We start from the raw sequence: 21,335 nt of genomic DNA on the forward strand, positions 1-21,335 counted from the left end.
ACTTAAATGTCCATCAACAGAGGAATGGATAAAGAAGATGTGGTACATATATACAAAGGAATATTACTCAGCCATAAGAAAGAAAGAAATAATGCCATTTGCAGCAACATGGATGGACCTAGAGATTGTCATACAGAGTGAACTAAGTCAGAGAAAGACAAATATATGATAACACTTATATGTGGAATCTAAAAAAAGGGTACAAATGAACTTAGCTACAAAACAGAAATAGAGTTACAGATGTAGAAAACAAACTAATGGTTACCAGGGTGTAAAGGGGGAGCAGATAAATTGGGAGACTGGGATTGACATATACACACTACTAGATACAAAATAGATAATAAGGACCTACTGTATCACACAAGGAACTCTATTAAATACTCTGTAATGGCCTATATGGGGAAATAATCTAAAAAAGAGTGTATTTATGTATATGTATAACTGATTCGCTTTGCCGTATATGCGAAACTAACACAACATTGTAAAGCAACTATACTCTAATAAAAATTTTTTTAAAAGAGAAGAATGTTCTCACAGGAAGATGATGAGAGTCTTTGAAAAGAGGTTACACATTCCTGCCACACCTTAGGCAAAACTGCCCTGGAATTTTATTTTTAAGAACCCCACAATCCCTTTTATGTGTTCATTTCCTCTTTTTGTATTTCCCTCTCCCAGCTCATTCAAGCTAGGGTTAGTCTCCCATGCCCTTCCACAAAATAGCATATGGCTGCATGCCAGTTACATATCTTATGCTATCTCTCACATATATTACTGCATTTTTAAAATTTTTTAAAAATTTTATTTAAGTATAGTTGATTTACAATGTTGTGTTAATTTCTTCTGTACAGCAAAGTGACTCAGGTAGACATATATATTCTTTTTCATATTCTTTTCCATTATGGTTTATCACAGGGTATTGAATATAGTTCCCTGTGCTATACAGTAGGACCTTGTTGTTTATCCATTCTATATATAATAGTTTGCTTCTGCTAATCCCAAACTTCCATTCCTTCCCTCCCCCGCACCCCCCTTGTCTACTGCTTTTTTTTTTTTTTTTTTTTTGTGGTATGCGGGCCTCTCACTGTTGTGGCCTCTCCCGTTGCGGAGCACAGGCTCCGGATGTGCAGGCTCAGCGGCCATGGCTCACGGGCCCAGCCGCTCCGCAGCATGTGTGATCTTCCTGGACCGGGGCACGAACCCGTGTCCCCTGCATCGGCAGGCGGACTCTCAACCACTGCACCACCAGGGAAGCCCGGCTACTGCTTTTTTAACCTCATTGTTATTTGTGGAATGAAGAGAGGCTGTCAATAGAAATCCCTCTGAAGGAAAATGAATTCTTAAACCTGTAAATAAATATAATTTTAGTGCCTTTAGGACTTCAAAACCAAAATGATCGAAGGCTGAATGAACTTATCTGGATAAATTAGAAGGATTTTTAGTTTATTAAACAGCAGCCTGGATGTTCTATTTTAAGATGTGACCATACCTGCCTTGTTCATTAAGCTGGAGGTGTTTATACCTGCCCGGGTGGGCTAATTCAGGCGCAAAAATAAGAGCTCATGATTTAGCAGCTGGTGAGTGTATTCCCTTTGATCTTTTGGGTCACGTTTTGAGTGTATGACACCCAGTGTCTGATATTTCTCCCTATCTGCTCAGCGTGACTGTATTCCATTTTCTTTTTCCTTACCTTTACAGCTTCTATATACCTACGGACTTCAGTTCCTGCAGCCGTGTCAGCTATGAAGAATTCTTGGAAGATAAATTATCCAATTGCCTCTTTAACGTTCCGCTGCCTACAGATATCATATCCACCCCGATCTGTGGGAACCAGTTGATAGAAATGGGAGAAGACTGTGACTGTGGGACCCCCGAGGTACCATCAAGTTCTTTCTAAAATGATCTACTTTGTTTTTCAACTGCTGAGAGATAAACTATCAAAGAATGTGCGCTTCACTAAAAAAAATCACACTTCTTGTAACTTTGTAAATGTTTGTTTGTAGACGTTTGTTAGGCCAACTTTGGGACTCAGGACTTTTTACCATTCGAAGCGCCTGGCTTGGTCCCATCCTCTTGACAGGGCAGCCAGGATTCTGAATGGGACCTTTGCCCCCATCTTATTAACACCTAATGCCAGTACCAGGCCAAGCTCTCAGGGGGTCGGCCTTTCAGTAACTTCAAAATAGGATTACACATTTATCCCTTCTGTGAGAAAAAGGAATCTTTCCCAGAGGATGTTTGTTTGAATAAGGGCAAGAGTTTTAACCCTAAGAGTTGGTAACTGTAAATATCTCACTCTGAGGTTCCCAAAGTAGGAGTTTCCCCAAAGCCTGTGCAGATGCCTAATTTCTCAGAAGCAAGGTGGGGAGAAGAAGACAAAGTACACTGCTTTACAGAGAGCTGAATTAAATGTCAAACTTGAATAAAGAACTGTATTCTTAGATTTTCAGTACATGCTCTAGAGATTAAGTTTACTGCTGGATAGATACAAAATTGATGAGCTGAACTAATTATGTTCTGTAACAATTTAGAGGAATTTGATTTTCAAAAACTGTCCCTTTCTTTTGTTTTCTCTCCTATTTCACCAAAAATAGACCATGTTCAGTATTACTATGGGAGATTGGGGGAACTAGAAAAGATATTCAGATAAAAAAATGATGTAAGTAGAATTCAGATAAACTCAGTATTTCTAAAGTTAAACTTTTTTTAAAAAAATTTTCCCCCAAATCATTTTCAAACTGTATCAAAGAAAGGTCTGTGTGATGAATAAATTGTATTATGAATTGTGTCAAAATGAGACCAAAAGGTAATCCTGCATTTGCATTTGTTTCTGGTATTTCTTAGGAATGTACCAACGTTTGCTGTGATGCAAAAACATGTAAAATCAAAGCAAATTTTCATTGTGCGGTAGGGGAATGCTGTGAAAAATGCCAGGTAAGATTATTATTTTATTCTATCTTAATAATTATGATTACTCTTTGTTTTTTTCTGAATTAAAATCTTAGGGATTATGTTAAATGAAATAGGCAAAGTAATATTTTTCTGTCTATAAAATAATGTTACCTACCATCAAGTCTTCACTGAGTACTTTGCAAAGATGGGCTCTTTAATCCTCCAACAGCCCTTTGAAATATATATTATTAAATTTTGTTTTCGAGCAGACAGAGTCTCAGAACAGATAATGTACAAAATAATACAGCCACTAACTAAATGGCAAAATCCAAGTGTGATCAGTTCCAAAGCCAATGCTTTGTTACTCCCACCTGCTATTTCTTCTGATGCCGTGAGATCCTCTTGGACCAAATCCAGTAATTGCTTGCATATCCCTTTTGTCGGCAAAAAATTAATCAATCTAAGAAAGAAATGGAAATTTTTATTCTAGCCACATTGAGGATTATAACCGGGGAAGAGCATCTCAGGAAGCTCTGAAAACTCTTGAGCCAGTTAGAAGTCAAAGCACAGTTGTGTAAGTTTTTTGAGACAGAGGGCTGTACGTTAAATGGCATATTATTGATAATTTACACAATCCATATCTAAGTGTCACCATGGCCCCTTACAAGATCAAGAAGGAATGTTATCTTTTAAGGAGTTATCTTGTTGGTGCTGGGAGTATGTTTGTCTTTATGGTTGAGCAGGTATTTCTGCTGATGGGGAGGTCTGGTCAATGCCTAATGCAGGTACACAGTGCACTGTATGGGGAGAGAGGAGGTCAGAGGGAGAGACAATTTATGTTTAAATTTTGTCTTGCCATAAAATATGAATTTTATTTCCCACTTTAATATGGTGTAGTGGAAAAGCTTTTAATTTTAGTAATATAGGGGCTTCTCTATCTTCAACCTTTGAAGTCACTTCGGGGTGAAATTCTTAGAAAAAAGACATAAGATGAGGATGTCGTGTCATTTTCTCTGTGGGGCTTTTTTGACTTTCTCTTCCAGTTATAGTTCAGCATGTTACATTCTGCTGTTGCAGAGAATTCTCTATTATGATTATTTGTTTTTGTGTCTTCTTAGTTAGACTGATTCTTAATGTCTGGAGTCTGATTCATGCTCACCTAACACAGAATTGCGTTCATTTTAAAAGCCCAATAACCATCTGTAAAAGAAATGTGCAGATGGCATGCCAGGTTATAGGCAGTGTTTGAGATAGGTTGTTTTTTGTTTGTTTCTTTTTTCTTTTTTTTAATGTTGGAGGGAGAAGAAAGAAATAAAGGAGGCCAAAATGAAGAAAATTTGAGAATTTAAGTGGTATTCAACAAGTATTTATTAAGTCTTGTTTGTTAGAGATTATGGGTGATAAAGAAAACTAGTATTTGACTTCAAAAAACTTGCTATTTCTTTAGGGTGATGATATACATAACTAAAACGATGAAAATATGATACATGATTAAATGCCCAGATAGATATTATAATGACAGATGGCCATTATATGGGTAATAGTTTCCACATATATTTTCACTTAATGTTCATAATGACCTTATAAAGTTAATACTGGATCGGGAAATGGATTTTCAGAGAGATTAAATCCATTTGCTAAGGGTACACATCTAGCCACTGGCAGAGCCAAGATTCAAACCTGTATCTTTCAAATCCAAATTCAGGGCTCTTTTCCTACCACATGTAGAAAAGAGGGACAGTGATTTGCATTGAAGAGGTCAGAGGAGATTTTAGATAAATAGAAAGAAAAAATTCCAAGTGAGCAGGCAGGGAGAAAGAAGAAAGAAAAGAAGATATATAAGCATGGTTTTTGTGACATCTGCTAAGAAAGCTAGTCTGACTGGAGTAGGGGGGGCTTGAATTTGGAGGGTCTCATATGCTCTGATGAAAATTTGGATTCTTTTAAAAATATTTATTTATTTATTTGGCTGTGCTGGATCTTAGTTTTGGCACATTCTGTCACCAGCGTAAAGATATGGAAAGTCTTTTTTTTTTTTTTTTGCGGTACGCGGGCCTCTCACTGTTGTGGCCTTTCCCGTTGTGGAGCACAGGCTCCAGACGCGTAGGCCCAGCAGCCATGGCCCACGGACCCAGCCGCTCCGCGGCATGTGGGATCTTCCCGGACCGGGGCACGAACCTGCGTCGCCTGTATCGGCAGGCAGACTCTCAACCACTGCGCCACCAGGGAAGCCCTGGAAAGTCTTTTGATGATATGAGAGCATGCCTTCTCACTTCAACTAGAGAAGGGTATGCTTCCAATATCCACACAGGCTTCTTCAGATTTGTATGAATGGCAGAATTCTTTTCCTAAGGTTTCTCTGAGCTCATAAGAGCAAGACTCGCAGTAATAGATCGCAATGGAATTAACACATGAAATGAATATTTGGTTGTTCCCTCCTTCTGATAAATCATTCCATAGAAAGACGTGAGTTGAAAAGAAATATCTGAACATACAATAAAGGAATTAAGGATTAGGAAACTCTATGCCTGGGAAAGTCTCAGAGCATGCTGATCTGGGGTTATAAACTTATCTTCCTTATTATGGAAGATTTACTTCACCAATAAATCTCTGAAGCTGCAGATTTACATCTCCTTGAAAAGCTTGTCAAAGATGCGTTCAACAAAGGGAGAAATAACTTCCTTCTTTCCATCTAAGATATTGCTCAGTTTTCTTCTGTAGTTTTTCATTGTTATTTCTATAACGTTTGCTCTACAAATTCAGAAATATTGATTGCTTAAAGACTCAGGGCTTGGCCAAAGTCAATAGAAGAGACATCATAGGAGATGGCTTTAGCTTAGACAATGAAAACGTGAACTAAAATAGAACGATGCCTCTAACTACGTTGCCAAAAAAAGGCCACAGGGAAAATATTATTTGAATCAATTTGAGATATTAGGGTTAAGTCAGGTGGGAAAAAAGCTTTCTCTCCGATTTTATTCCCCTATAGTTTAAAAAGGCTGGCGAGGTGTGCAGACCAGCAAAACATGAGTGTGACCTGCCCGAAATGTGTGATGGCAAATCTGGTGTTTGCCCTGATGATCGATTCCAAGTCAATGGCTTCCCTTGCCAAAATGGGAAGGGCTACTGCTTGATGGGGATGTGCCCCACCCTGGAGGAGCAGTGCACCGAGCTGTGGGGACCAGGTAGGAGGACACACCCCAGTGATGCTGGCACTACCTTTGTACATACAAAGGAAAATCGTATCGCTCCAAGTGACAGTGTTTAATCGTGGCCAAAGTAGCATCCTGTCCCTTTCTTCCATCTTAGAAACTGTGCCACTGGCTGCTCAAAATCCTGGGTAAGTGGAGAATTTTGGTGTTGCTAGATTTAGCAAATAAAAATAAGGACAGTCCAGTTAAATTTGAATTTCAGATTAACAATTTTTTTTTTAAGTTTCAGTATGTCTCATGCAATATTTGGGTGAGACTTATGCTGAAAAAAAGTCTTTATCTGGAATTTAAATTTAACTGGATGTCCTGTAGTTTATCTGGCAGCTCTAAGCAAAATCCTTCCCAGTTAAGCAGACCCTTGGAATTTTGTGTGTGTGTGTGTGTGTGTGTGTATAGGGGTGGAATGCAAAGGAGCAGTGAGGAAAATTGAAAGTTTTTTAAATGTTTATTTTGTCCATAATACCAGAATTTTAGAGGTCATATTCTCTGATTATACCATAAAAAAGAAATTAAAAATAAAAACATAACTTAAGAATCTTCAAAGACTTTAAACCCAAATTTAAATTATGCTAAATAACTTGATTAGAAGAGCAATTTTTAAAATATCAATTCTTGGGCTTCCCTGGTGGCGCAGTGGTTGAGAGTCCGCCTGCCGATGCAGGGGATACGGGTTCGTGCCCCGGTCTGGGAGGATCCCACATGCCGCGGAGCGGCTGGGCCTGTGAGCCATGGCCGTTGAGCCTGCGCGTCCGGAGCCTGTGCTCTGCAATGGGAGAGGCCACAACAGTGAGAGGCCCACATACCGCAAAAAAAAAAAAATAAAATAAAATAAAATAAAGTATCAATTCTTTGGACTTCCTGGATATGATGTATATTGTGTACATATATTTAATTTTCATACCATTTTCTGCTACATTTCCAGATTACTACTTAAATGGCTGAAGGACTATTTTTAACAGGGAAAATACATATTCCTAAAAATATTTGAAGAAGGTTATCATATGCTGGAAACTTTCCGTAATTCCTGAAAATATACATAAGACAAGATGAAGGAAAGCAACAAAAATCACTGATTGACAGACAGTACACCCAGAAAAAAAGAAACCTGGGAAATAAATTAACAGGAACCTAGAAAAACCCCTGAATGAAAGCCTCTGTATCAGGCTAGGGTGAGCTGAGACACAATTTGAGGAGAAAGCTTGATACCATTGGTGCATCAGGAAGTGCTCTGATGGTCTGGAATTCGGTTCTGGCTCTCCTCCAGTTTATAGGTAATGCAGATGGACGTGCTAAGTTACAGGTGCAAGCAAAGATGGCTTTGCTGGTTAAAGACCTTGTACTTCCTTGGCTAACTTCAGTATATGGCAGAAACCTGGGGAAAGGAAATCTTAGGCACAGAGATGAAGCTCTGAACATCTCCTTTGTTACTTGGCTATAAATCACTGCGATAAAAACTATTACTTTCTTCTTTTTGCCTGACCCTTCAATATCACCTCCCTTACAAATCTGTAAGTTTTCTAGTACCTAGACACTGTTTTGTTCATAGTTGTTATTCCCAGTGTATCCTAGCACAGTGCCTGACTTTAGTAAATGTTCCAAGTGATCTATTGAATTAATGTTGAATATATTTATCCAATATTGGAATAGAGAAGAACTTTCAAATCATATATTTAGGGCTTCCCTGGTGGCGCAGTGGTTGAGAGTCCGCCTGCCAATGCAGGGGACACGGGTTCGTGCCCCGGTCTGGGAAGATCCCACATGCCACGGAGCTGCTGGGCCCGTGAGCCATGGCCGCTGAGCCTGCGCATCCGGAGCCTGTGCTCCGCAACGGGAGAGGCCACAACAGTGAGAGGCCCACATACGGGAAAAAAAAAAAAAATCATATATTTAAAGGTGGCCTTTATAAAAGACCAGAAAAATAGATTTGCCTAAATAAAATTTCAAATTGTACAATTCACAAGGATCACACATTTATTTTAAATTAGTTCAAAGTTTGAGAAGTCTTATAACACATATAAGGGGGAAAAAAATCACTGTCTTTAACCTCCTATAAATCATTTGGAATTCCAAATATTGAAAATGTGACCAAGGAATAAACAGGCAATTCATCATAAAGAAGTACAAGTGTTTAATAAACATTAAAATCATTTTAACTCACTAGCAAGAAGTATGAAACACTATTAATACATCAGCACATGCAATATATGGTAAGAAATATAAATGAAGACAAGTTAATCTTCTATACTTGTTAAATTGCAAAGCTTTGTTACAGTTAATGTTTAGTGTTGGTGAGGATGTGACAAAACAGTTTAATGTGCTCTGGTAAGAGTATGAATTAGTACAATTTTTTCACAGAGAATTTGGAAAAATGTGTGTGCAACCTAAAAAGAAAATGTGCTCATTTCCTTAGCAATAGTACCCAGGTATATTTACTTACAAAGGATTTTCAGCCAGCATTTTCTTTCTGAACCATGTACTACAGACCAGGCACTCTTCTCAGTGGCTCACATATATTAACTCATTTAATTCTCATAATAACGCTGTGGGGGAGGTACTATTATAGAATCCTCATTTTTACACAGAGCAAACCAAGAGGTTAAGGCACTTGCCAAAGATCACACAGCTCTTACTTAACGCCTGAGCTCTTAACCACTGTGTTGTGTTGCCCCAGTTGATGGGGACCTGAGGAAGATTACCTGAGAAATTAAACATGCGATGCTCATCTCTGGTGCCTGGCAGAGCAGAAGTTTGACTAAGCACAGCATGTACCTGTCACAGCTGCACCCTGCAGCAGGATAACATTCCAGTAGCTGCTGTGGGCTGCTACTACAATAACTACGGCTCTTCCAGCTAAGTCTTCAATCATCCAGATGGTTCCAAATATTTAGATAGCCATTATCCAAAAATAGCCTATCCAAAAGATTGTTTTAACTCCAGCCATCTCTCTTGGTATCAAATTAGTGCAACCTGTATTTCCAAGAAGGGTCAAGGGGATGATGCTAAAATCGTATTCCTCATGCTGGTTTTCTGTTTCATGAATCCTTTATGGCACTGAACTATTTATCTCTTTTCTTTTCAACTGTGTGCCTACTGACTATGCCTGGTCCCAGGAACCCAGGTTGCAGATAAGTCATGTTTTAGCAGGAATGAACGAGGGTCAAGTTACGGGTACTGTCGAAAAGTGGATGACACACGCATTCCCTGTAAAGAAAAGTAAGTGGCCTTGTTATTTGAACCTTAGTGCTCATTTTGACATATTCTGATTTATCCCATTTAAAGAGAAAGTGAATTTGGACATTATTCATTTGATAAACATTCATTGAGTGACTATTATATGCTATATTTTAGGCTAGGCAGTGAGTTAAAAAGACAAATAGGGAATGATCCCCTTTTTCCAGTCTCTCATAATGGATGCTTCAAAGGACACCAAGTACAGCTGTTGTTAAATAGAATGAATGTTTGAGACCGAGCATGCAATAGTTAAATGGGCCTGGCTGGAAATTTGTAAACTGATTCTCCAGTATACTTTAGATGCTTTTCCATCTAGTGTCTTTCATTATGATTCTAGGGTATAAATATGTATCTACTCAGAGAAATAAGCAATATGATGATTGTACAGTTTTATTTAAACTTGCCATGGCATTCCATAAAGAAAAAATACAGTAAGGGAAAGATTGACAATTTACCTAAAGAATTTGTTTTCCTTTTTGTGTTGATAGTCTGAAAAAAATGATAGAACACCATAAGCAATGAACTTGAGATTTTTCTATATATTTTCCTTTGATTCTGCAATTTTAAGATGACGTTTAAAATTCAAATGATAATAGATTAAACTTTATTCCTGCTCCAAATTTTACACATACAAACTAATGTGTAACCAGAGATTGAATGAAAAACATCAGCATTTCTCAAAGATTTTCTATTAAAATAACACTGATTTTTCTCAATGATAGATGTTACCAAACAAACTATATTTTGGACAGAAGGTCATCTCTTGGGGAGTCTAAGCCTCAAAGATAATCATACCCTGTGGGCTCTTCTTTACAGGAAATCAGGGAAGATTATGTAAAAGGCAATATGTGTGGGTGAGTGGGGTGGGAGTGTGGCAATATTTAGTCTGAGAGGTCGTGACAGGGAAAAGAGACTAGGGTAACTGCATCTGACCTCTGTAGAGTGTATACACCCTTGTCCTGTATAACTTTGTGTGAACACTGGATAATTTCTGCAACCAGAGGCACAAGCATTTCATTTCTTCCCACAGGCTGACCTCCTGGTCACTTCTTGATAGTCTTTGGCTGTAGTGGGAAGTAAGCCTGCAAGTCCCTGTGTCCTAGAGCCTTCCTCATAAAGCTCTACCTAAATGATTCAAGAAAAACACCCCCCTCAAGTCTGGAGAGAATGCATGCCTTTCTCCACTCCTCAATGGTATTTTCTAAAAGCCTTAGAGACATGAGAAGAATCTGATTCTACCACTCTCAGAAGAGTTTTTCACAGCATTCCTCTAAATTCTGCATAAAGCAATTGATTCCAATTTTGTTGGCGATGACTTTCTTCCCCTTGCTAGTGAAGGCAAGGCTTTAGGGAGCACTGAGCAGTTTCATCTGAATTTGCAGGGGTTCTTCCAGTAACACACGATGCCTTGGAGTGACAACCAAGGCTCAGCCTTACACTGATACAACTATAGTCGAGAGAATTATTCTGCTGTCCTTCATGGCAGTAAATAACCTGAGCTGAAACATGACAGAATCTGATTTCCTAGGCGCCCTCCATGATGTTAGACGTCCATCCTCCTTATAGCTTCTTGCTCCATCATACGTAGGATCTCCTTTCCCAAATGTTTCTCTCAGTCTGTGATGGCTTCCTCGACTCCAACCGTCATATTCCAATAAGCAAAAAGGAGAAAATATTGAGAAGAGGACATATACCCTCACGTAAGGCCACCCTCAAGAATCTGCAGTTAAGATTCTGCTTCCTTCCCATTAGCTAGAATTTAGGCAACTGGCCGAACTTTGGGAATATGGGAGACATGGGATTTTTCTTTTGAGCAACATTGTGCCTTGCTATTATCCAGTGGTTCTATTACTGAAGAATAAGGGGGAAATTGGTATAAAGGAGAACTAGACGTCTCTGCCATAGGGGGAAATACCATTAGTTAAATATCGATAGGGAGCTGATTTACATTTGTATAAAACTGCATTTTGGATCCTGCTATTTCAAAGGCAGCAAATTTTGGCTTTTCTTCAGTGATGCCATGTGTGGGAAGTTGTTCTGTAATGGTGGGTCAGATTATCTGCTCTGGAAAGGACGTATAATAACGTTCCTGACATGTAAAACATTTGAACCTGAAGACAGCAGTCAAGAAATCAGCATAGTAGCCAATGGAACCAAGTGTGGAGAGAATAAGGTACATTGAAACAGTGGCTTTTACTCAAAATGTTCTGGTTGTTTGTTCATTTTGTTTGCTTGCTTCTCAAGGCCTCCTTGTGTTTCATGGAGCACAGTTTTCAAAGCAATGTTTATGCCATTCATGTATACATGACTGCATTCTTCCCTTCAATGTTATGTAATAAGTACCTATTATGTGCTTAGCACTAGGTTGTTAAATTTAGGTAAACTTTATTTCCCCCAAATTGGTACGGTCTCAATAAATGAGAGCTATTCTGATGATAATAATGAAAAAAATCATAACAATACTATTTATTTTTACATAAATGATAATTATCTTAATATTGGAGATGATGTGATATTACCATGTTTTCCATAGTATTTTTGTTTAGGATGCGTACCTTGTACCATGTGCAATGCTTAGCTCAGTGCTTTCAGTCTTCAGAGTTGGACTAAAGAGGTGCATTAAAGATGACCCATGAGATATGACGTGAAGTAAGGAAATCTTCTTTAAAGAGGACTTCCTAAATATTTTATTATAAAAATTATCTAGATTCCATATTCCTATTTTCAAAAGGATTCGGTGATTTCCCTAATAAAAAGGCAAGTTTGATAACAATAATAGTAGCTAAAAATACAAGGCTAAATATCAGAGTCAACAGTTTGCAGAACTGAAACCACTGGACATTCATGTCTACTTTGTGTTTTTCATATCACTTTCAGGTTTGCATTAATGCAGAATGTGTGGATGTCGAAAGAACTTACAAATCGGCCAATTGCTCCTCTAAATGCAAAGGACATGCTGTAAGTCTTGACAACATTTCCCCAAGCTTGCTGAATCTTGTGTCATTTTAGGTCAGACAGTTTGGATGATGTTAAAATGAGTTTCAGCATCGAATGATTAAAATTATTATCTGACTCCTCACTAGTTTGATTCAATGAAAAATTCCTTCAAAGAACCTGGTACTGGGCTTCCCTGGTGGCGCAGTGGTTGAGAGTCCGCCTGCCGATGCAGGGGACACGGGTTCGTGCCCTGGTCCGGGAAGATCCCACATGCTGCAGAGCGGCTGGGCCCGTGAGCCATGGCCGCTGAGCCTGCGCATCCAGAGCCTGTGCTCCGCAACGGGAGAGGCCACAACAGTGAGAGGCCCGCATACGGCAAAAAAAAAAAAAAAAGAACCTGGTACTGAAATTCCTATTACTGATTCATACATTACGTAGACAGTTGAAAGGCTACAGAGCAGAGGTCATTCTTTTTTTGGATTGGACTTAATTATGGATGAATCGACCCTCGGGTTGGGGATTAGTCCAGTGAGAAAACTTAACAGGATCATTGCTCCTCTAGGTGTGTGACCACGAGCTCCAATGTCAATGTAAAGAAGGATGGGCCCCTCCTGATTGCGATGGTTCTTCCGTGGTCTTCAGTAAGTAATATTGCACATCTAATGTGAGAAAATTACTCTCCTCTTCCAAGCTTTTATTTCCTGTTACGTAAGATTTCATTGTCTTTTTCCCACTCCTCTTGGAATTCCTATTCTGTAGATATTGAATCCACAATATTAATCCCCAAAGTCTCCCCAGCAACTTTTTAATCATATTTTCCACATTCTTATGTTTTTATGCTACATACAAAAAGATTTCTTGAAATTTTATATTTGTCATTTTATTTTAATTTTCCAAATTTTCTTGCTTTATGACTGTTCCATTTTCATAGCAGCCTTGACTGAATGTATACTAGATATAATATCCTCATAAAACTCTAAGAATATGACATAATTTTTGTAGGTTCACTTTGTTCTCTAGATTATCTGTATTTCTTTTGAGTTCAGTTGTTTTTTCACCCTGTCTCTTGTATTTCCCTGCGCTGTTTTTCTTCAGTATGAATGATCCTTCTTTGAATGTGGGATTAGGTTGACTTGCTCTTTATAACTACTACTACTACTACTAATAATAAAATCTTTTCTTATTTTTTGGCCATTTGGATTTTGTTTTTTGCAAAGCATTTGTTCAAGCCATTTTGTTTATTCTTCTATTGGGTGTCTCCCCTGACCCCTTAATAACCTGTGTAAGTTTTAATATATTCTTTATATAAGCTATTTTTTCAGTTATATATGCTGCAAATAACTCCATTCTGTGTTTTCTCACTCTCTTCGTGATGTCATGTGATTAAAGAAGCTTTTTTAATTATTATTATTTTTAATCTATTTTTGGCTGCATTGGGTCTTTGTTGCTGCTCGCGGACTTTCTCTAGTTGCAGCAAGTGGGGGCTACTCTTCGTTGAAGTGCAGGGGCTTCTCACTGCGGTGGCTTCTCTTGTTGCGGAGCACGGGCTCTAGGCACGTGAGCTTCAGTAGTTGTGGCTCACGGGCTCTGGAGCACAGGCTCAGTAGTTGTGGTGCACAGGCTTAGTTGCTCTGTGGCATGTGGCATCTTCCCGGACCAGGGCTTGAACCCGTGTCCCCTGCATTGGCAGGCGGATTCTTAACCACTGCACCACCAGGGAAGCTCTAAAGAAGCTTTTAATTGTAATGTAGTCAGTTTGTTAATCATTTCCTTGATGATTAGTTTTTTTTTCTTTTTGTGTCCTTTTTAAGGAAAATTTTCCTATCCTGAAGTTATGAATGTATACCCATATATTATCTTCTAAAAAGGATTTTTGTATTGCCTTTTCAAATTTAAGTCTATAACATATCTGGAATTATTTTGTGTGTGATGCAAGTGTTCAATTTCGTTTTTATCTCAGATAGATGCCCAGTTGACACACCATTATTCATAAAATAGATCATCCTTCCTTAATGCTCTGTAGTGCCAGTTTTCTAATAAAGCACGTGTGTCCACGCACGTGTGTTGTTCTGGGTTATCTATTCTTTTCTGGTGGTCCTATTTGGCTATCCTTATGCCAGTATAACACTCTATTATTGTATCTTTAAAATAATTTTGTTATCTTATAGGAGGTCCTTTAACATTGTTCTTCAAGAATGTCTTGGCTATTAGCTTTTGTATTTCCACATATATTTTACCATCAGATTCTCAAGTTACAGAATTCCTGTTGGGATTTTAATTTAGTGTAAACTACATCTATAGATTTACTTGTGGAAAATGAGCATATATAAAATATTGAATTCCAAACATATTGACATGAATTCATCTATCCATTTACTTAGTCTTCTTTACCCAATAATAGTTAATGGTTTTCACCACAGAAATTTTACATATATTTTGTTTGTTTTATAAGAAATTAATTTTTACTGTATTTTTAAATGGTATTTTTTGAAAAAATATTTTTCAACTGTTACTAGAATATAGAAGGTCAACTAATTTTTGTATATTTATTTTTATATCAAGCACCTCTGCTAACCTCTCTTAATAATTTTAGTAATTTATTTGTAGATTCCATTAGATTTTCTACATATTCAATCATTCTGTTTCAGAAAAATGACAGTTTTGTTCCTTCTCTAATCTTCACAATTTTAATTTCTCATACTTGTTTTCCTTCACTGAGTAGTACTCTTGTGCAATGCTGACTAGAAATAGAGATAGCAAGCCTCTTTGTCTCTTTCCCAATCTTAGGAAAGACTTTCAGTATTTTGTCCTGTTGTCTGAAGGTATTCTGTACATATTGGATCCTCTTCATTTGATCAAGAAAATTCACTTCTATTTCTAGTTTGCTAAGAATTTTATCAAATACTTTTTATTTATTGGTTCAGATTTTTACCTCTTTACTCTGTTGGTATTGCAAAATAAATTGATATTTGAACATTTATCTAACTGTGCATACTTTGGATAAACCCAACATGGAAATAGCTCTCACGGATACTGATGGATGATGTTTGCTATTATTTTATGTTCATGAGTGATGCCTGTACTTGCTAAATTTGAGTATCATGGTTATGCTAGACATATTAAATGAAGTGGAGCATTTTCATTGATTTAAATTCTCTGGAAGAGTTTGTATAAGAATGGAAGACTCTTTCCTTAAATATCTGGTAGAACTTGTCAGTAAGCCATGTAGGCCTAGAATTCTGGACAATATTTTAGTTAAAGATTCAGTGTCTTTAGTAGCTATAAGGCCCTTCAGGTATGTAATTTCTTCTTATGCAAGTTTTAGTATGTTATATTTTTCCTAGACATTTTCCTACTTCACCTAAATTTCAATGTTTTGGTTTAAGATTGCTCATAATACTCACTTATCTTTTCAATATCAATAGTATCTGTAGCATTGTTTTTTTCGCTTTTTTTATATTATCCTAACAAAATTTTAAAACTTATTCTTTATGATTTGTTTCTTTAACATTTTTTTTGCTATTTCAATTTCTAGTTTATACAATTCCATTTCCTTAAGTCTATTTCACCTTTAAAAGAAAAATCTTGAAAGGAATCTTTGGCTCATTAATTTTCAGTTTGTAGACCATATCGTAATTGGTATTTTCATTATCATTTGTTTCAAATTATTTTCTATTTTCTATTTGCTTTCTTCTTTGGCCCTGTTTAGACATATATTTCTTAACATACATGCATATGGAGATTTTCTAGCTTTTGTTAAATTAATACTTAGTATAATTCCATAGGGATCAGAAAACCTACTGTGTTGAGAATATGCTGAAATTTGTTGACACTTGCTTTATGACCCAGCATATGCCCATATTGTAAGCGTTCTATGAACACAAAAATATGTGTTCTGCACTTATGTGCAGTGTTTTCCATATGTTTTTAATGCCATGTTTGTTAATTGTGTGTAATATATTAACCCTTCCTGATATCTTGTTTGTTTGTTGTACCAATTACTGAGTCAAGAGTGTTAAAACCCCCCACCATAACTGTGAATTTGGCTATTACTTCTGGTTCTATCAATACCTATATATTTGAGACCATGCTGTTATCTACAATAATGTTTAGAATTGTATGTCTTCCCAGTGAATTAACACTTTTGTTATTATGAAATGCTTTTGTGTATCTCTAGTCTTCTTGCCTTTTAAAGTCCACAGTTCCTGGAGAAAAACATAGCTGTACCATATTTCTCTTGGTCCCTTTTGCTTTGGTGTAACTTTTTCTTCATACTTTTACTTTCATCCTTTCTGAATCCTCGTTTTATATCTGTCTCTCATTTAAAAATATACAGATACATTTAAAAATTTTAGTCTCAATCGGTTTTTAAAAACTTAGTTCATTCACATTAAATGTAATTACTGATGTATTTGGGTGTAATCTACAATCTTATATTATATGCTTTTTATTTGTCCTGCCTGGTTCCTGTTCCTTTTTCTCTCCTTTCTTGTTTTCTTACGGACTTACTGAGGATTTTAATCACTTCATTTTTATTATTATTAATTTGGAGATTATACATTTATTTTATATTCTTTTAGTGGCCAGCATAAAAGTTTCCATTTATTATTCTTAATAGAGACTTTACATTTTAGAGCAGTCTTAGGTTCACAGCAAAACTGAGCAGAAAGTACAGAGATTTCCCCTGTATCCCTGCCCCACACATGCACAGTCTCCCACCGCTAACATCCCCCAACCAGAGTGGAACATTTGTTACAATTAATGAACCTACATTGACATGTGATGATCATCCAAAGTCCACAGTTTACATTAAGGTTCACTCTTGGTTTATTTACTTTTCACTCCTTTCTGCATTTCTGAGCTTTCTTTTATGATCGTTTTCCTTCCTGTGTTTCTGAGTTCCTGCTTTCTCACTCCACAGTAATTTTCTCACTCCAAAATAATTTCCCCCTATTTCTTCAGCACTTCTGTGCTTTTAGGAAGATCTTTTAAAATTTATTAGTTGTTTTTAGTGAGAGAGCTAGTCCAAATTTCCTAGACCACCATTTCCAGAAACACAAAGGGCTGTATTTTTTGTTCAATCACTGACATCTTCAACTCTAAACCTGCTTCCTGTTAATTGTTATAATACTCTCCATCTGCCTGATGCCCCAGCTTTACCTCTAGACCACATCCTTTCAAACTATGGATGTCTGTGAAGTACTGCCAAGTTCCTCTTTATTTCCTCTGGACCGTGTCACTCTTTTGAAAATAGCTACAATTCTGTTGTTAGTGCAAGTACACTTTAAAAATTCTGAACACATCTATACTGTTTCTAACACAGATGCCTCAGAACTTTATTTCCTTTGACATTTTGGGTAGGAATTTTTATGGAGGGTAGAGAGTATTAGGTATCTGAACGGTTATTATCTTACCTAGAATTCTGCTTCTGAGGTCTCTCTCTCTCTGCACGCATGTGTGCTCACACTGTGAACTTTTCTTGCATTTATGCAAAAATCATTCTTATTATTCATTTACTGATCTCCGCCGTCTCTGTAATAAGAGAGCAGTAGCTGTTTGCATTGCTCTTCAAACGTGTACCTCCTGGTCTTTGTGCTTTCAGATGATTGTAAGAGAAATGAATACATGAGATAGCAAAAGATGGAAGTTGCATTCATTAATTAGATTAGTAGGTAAAAAACACCCTATAAACCAAAAAACTTTGTTAGAACCATTCCCCAATTCACAAGGTCACCTAATTTTTTTGTCCATAATAATTCCACTATAGAGCAAACATCAGGACACTCACTTATATCCTATCTATCACTTATCAGTTATCCATCAATTCTCTTTTTCACGTCTCAGCTTCTTACTTGCTACTAAGAGGAATATGATTTCAAGTCTTCAGATTCTTTTCACTGGTGTTATTCCAAGGCTGAATTTTAATAATGTTTCCCTCCTCTTCTGCATCCTCCTTACTTCATATTCTTTCTGATCTCCCAGCCCTTTGTTTTCAATTTATCACAAACGTCATCCCTTCTAAGAATTCCCAGTAGTACGATGCTTTACCTACCTCATGTAAAATGTTTTCCCCAGACAGCCTCTCAATTTCTTCTATCTAAATAATATTATAATAATCATTATCAAAATATATTTTCATTTTACTGGCTATGAGAGATTTTCCAGGGACTGCATGTCCTTTGGGGAAAAGGTAGGTGGAGTTTGTGATAAATAAATAAATAAGGACCAGTGTGATGTATATTTGTGAATTTCCCATATTCTCACGAGGCCCTCGTTCTCTTGGTTGCAGATTTCTCCATTGTGGTTGGGGTGCTGTTCCCTGTGGCCGTCGTATTTGTGGTGTTTGCTATAGTAACCCGATACCAAAGCACCAGAGGAAAGCAGAAGGAAGTCCAGAGGTAGGCATTATCTTGCCTTGGGGACATTTTTGGCCTCTAACTCACTTTAAATGTAAGGAATTTTTATCCAATTTAATTTTAGTTTACTTCAAATACTCAGAAATAAGTACAGATACATTTTTCTTGGACCAGAGGCTAGTTATTCTTTTTACTGGGAAATTCTTCACAGTAAGATCTCCTTTTTTTCTTCTGTTAATCACCATTTATAATTAATAATAACTCTCATTATTAAAGATGTTTATGCTCATTTTCCAAATACAGTATCTAAAATGTATTGATCATAGCTTTATGACAAGGACTCTGCTTAGCCCTTTTACATATATTATGTCATTTAATCTTCATAAGGAAATAATAGTTACTATTATTTCCATTTTATAGATGAAAAGGTGTTATAGATTGATCCTCACAACAATCCTGCAAGGTCAGGCACTTCACTTTTTTACTGATGTGGAAACAGAAGCTCAGGGAGATAAACTAACATGTTCAAAGTCTTACAAAGTAAGTAATGGAGTCTAGGTTTACACATAGATCAGTCAGTCTTTCAAAGATAATCTTGACATTACAGTCTCTTTCTAGCATTTTTTCAAAATTGATTTATTCATCCAGAATGGGCTTTTAATAAATACTGAATGAATAAAACAAATCTTTAATTAAATGGCATTATTTACATAAAAGTTGGATTCAGCACCATCATTATTAGGTTTCAGGGATTGGTAGAGAATGGAAAAGAAAATTAGTGGTAATGATTATTAATTACAAGACAAGAAAACCTGCAGGGTGCCCTAGGGAGCAGATGAAAACCCAGTCAATTACCAAGTATGAAACAATGGGCAAAGGACACTAGCAGACTTCTCTTGAATCTCCCTCTCACGGGGAAGGAATTTCTAAGTCAGTTTATATGATATGCTTTCACATACAGGCCACTGTCTACCACTGACACCGAGCCACACAAGCAGAAGAGGAAACCACAGACGGCGAAGGCTGTTCAACCCCAAGAGGTGAACCATAGTCTGTACTGTGTTTGCCCTGGGTCCCAGTTTGTGATTCTCTCACTCTTGTCCTGACCAGCTAGCTGTCATTTCTACTCAGCAGTGTTTTACAAATCCATCTCACTAGTTAGTATGTAGCAAGGACTGTGGCCTCTGAACTACACATTCAGAAAGTTCACCTTTGCCTTTTGTTCAGTGCAAAAGAGTCTCTCTACAATTCAGAGGCTGCTTTGCTGGGGTTCACAAAACGCAAAGAGAATAAAGAGAAAGGGGAGGGCAGACGCCAGCTCTCTCTCTCTCTGTGATTCTAGGTTGATTCCTTATTCCTTTTGCAATATCCCAATAATGACAATGATATGTATACTGTGTAATATGTATAATCCTTAATGCCCTAGTTGTGTCCTGCAAGTTTAAAAATTTAAGTGGCAGTTGCCTAATGACAATGACATTGGTAATAATGTTTTTGATGGAAACTTACCCATCTCTGATAGCTCTGTACACAGCAGAATGCAGCAGCTGGGCCACTGTGATTTTCCATCCAATTTCTTAGTGTCATCTTAGTTCTGAGCTCACATGATCAGAAACGGGTGCTTATTTGGAAGCTGAAATTAGGACACCGATCGTTTCATTTTTACAATTTTATTTCTACTGAATGAAGCATTCTTTAAATTCTATAGTGCTTTACAATTTTCAAAATTTTCACACACGATTTCATATAAACCCATTTTAAATTTTTATTTTTTTCTTTTTAGATGAAGCTTGACACACCTGACCTTCTGGCAGAGGAGGATGCACCTCCAGCTTCTGTTGTGAGTTGGTAAATTCTCTTAAAAAGCCCTTCCAATCTAACCTCAGGGGAATACTAGTGAAAGACATAACCCACAATGCCCAATTATTTCTTCAGGAGAATGTTCAGATCCGTGTGAATATTCACAGAAAATATGGATTCTTCTGCAAAACTTTTTGAAAAGACGAAATACGAGCTTGCCTTTCCATTATACCACTAAATTTAACCCTTCAACCTGAATTACTGGGTCTGAAAAGCTAATTCATTAAAGAAGAAAACTGATCTGCTTCATAGAATGCCATCTTCATCATATGTCTGTTGGCATTGAGCTTATTTCTGAACTGCATGTGCGCACCTAAGTGAAAGCAATTAAATGTACAGGTTTAGAAGATTCCTAGTTCTCCATTTCTCAAAGTGATTTAAGCCTTTCTGTTAAGCACACCTGTTTTCGAGGCCCCATTTTTAATTTTTTTTTTTACCTTCTTCCTAGCTAATTACGAAGCCAGATTTTTCTCCACTGCCAATTCCTACATCTGTGTCATTCTCTTTCCTTGTGAGTATCAGATGGTCACTGGCCGTGTTTTAAATGTCTCTTGTGCCCAATGTGAAGGGTGTCTTCAGATCTCTGGGTTCCCTTCAGGATACGCTAAGCTAACCTGAGATATCATAGCCCATAGGAATATCTGAGAAAGAAGGGCTACTCACTATCTACAAATTAGAATGGCTATTAATTTTTTACTGTTAAAAATAGTTCTACTGTTACATAATTGTTAAGAAATGATAAATGGTTCTGCTGTACAAGTTGAACTGTCTCCTTCACAGGTTAGTTTCTAGACGCTCATTTTGGAGGATACAAAATTGTATTAGAATAAGGTCTATATTACTCACAGTT

At 37.1% G+C, this 21,335-nt stretch overlaps 1 protein-coding gene across 1 annotated transcript in view; it reads left to right on the forward strand.

The window, feature by feature from the left end:
- ADAM28 (ADAM metallopeptidase domain 28) overlaps positions 1 to 21,335 on the forward strand; it is a gene marked incomplete at both ends in the record, with an annotated part of 79,431 nt that overhangs the window by 35,793 nt on the left and 22,303 nt on the right. The window contains 11 exons of the mRNA XM_079706753.1: positions 1,696 to 1,873; positions 2,842 to 2,931; positions 5,879 to 6,074; positions 9,212 to 9,314; positions 11,346 to 11,505; positions 12,210 to 12,290; positions 12,832 to 12,910; positions 18,559 to 18,667; positions 19,587 to 19,665; positions 20,409 to 20,465; positions 20,934 to 20,996. Of these exons, the coding sequence (XP_079562879.1) occupies positions 1,696 to 1,873; positions 2,842 to 2,931; positions 5,879 to 6,074; positions 9,212 to 9,314; positions 11,346 to 11,505; positions 12,210 to 12,290; positions 12,832 to 12,910; positions 18,559 to 18,667; positions 19,587 to 19,665; positions 20,409 to 20,465; positions 20,934 to 20,996 (1,195 nt within the window). The remainder of the gene's footprint in view (positions 1 to 1,695; positions 1,874 to 2,841; positions 2,932 to 5,878; positions 6,075 to 9,211; positions 9,315 to 11,345; positions 11,506 to 12,209; positions 12,291 to 12,831; positions 12,911 to 18,558; positions 18,668 to 19,586; positions 19,666 to 20,408; positions 20,466 to 20,933; positions 20,997 to 21,335) is intronic.

The sequence above is a fragment of the Hyperoodon ampullatus genome, assembly GCF_949752795.1.
Source record: "Hyperoodon ampullatus genome assembly, chromosome: 6".
Lineage (NCBI taxonomy): Eukaryota > Metazoa > Chordata > Mammalia > Artiodactyla > Ziphiidae > Hyperoodon > Hyperoodon ampullatus.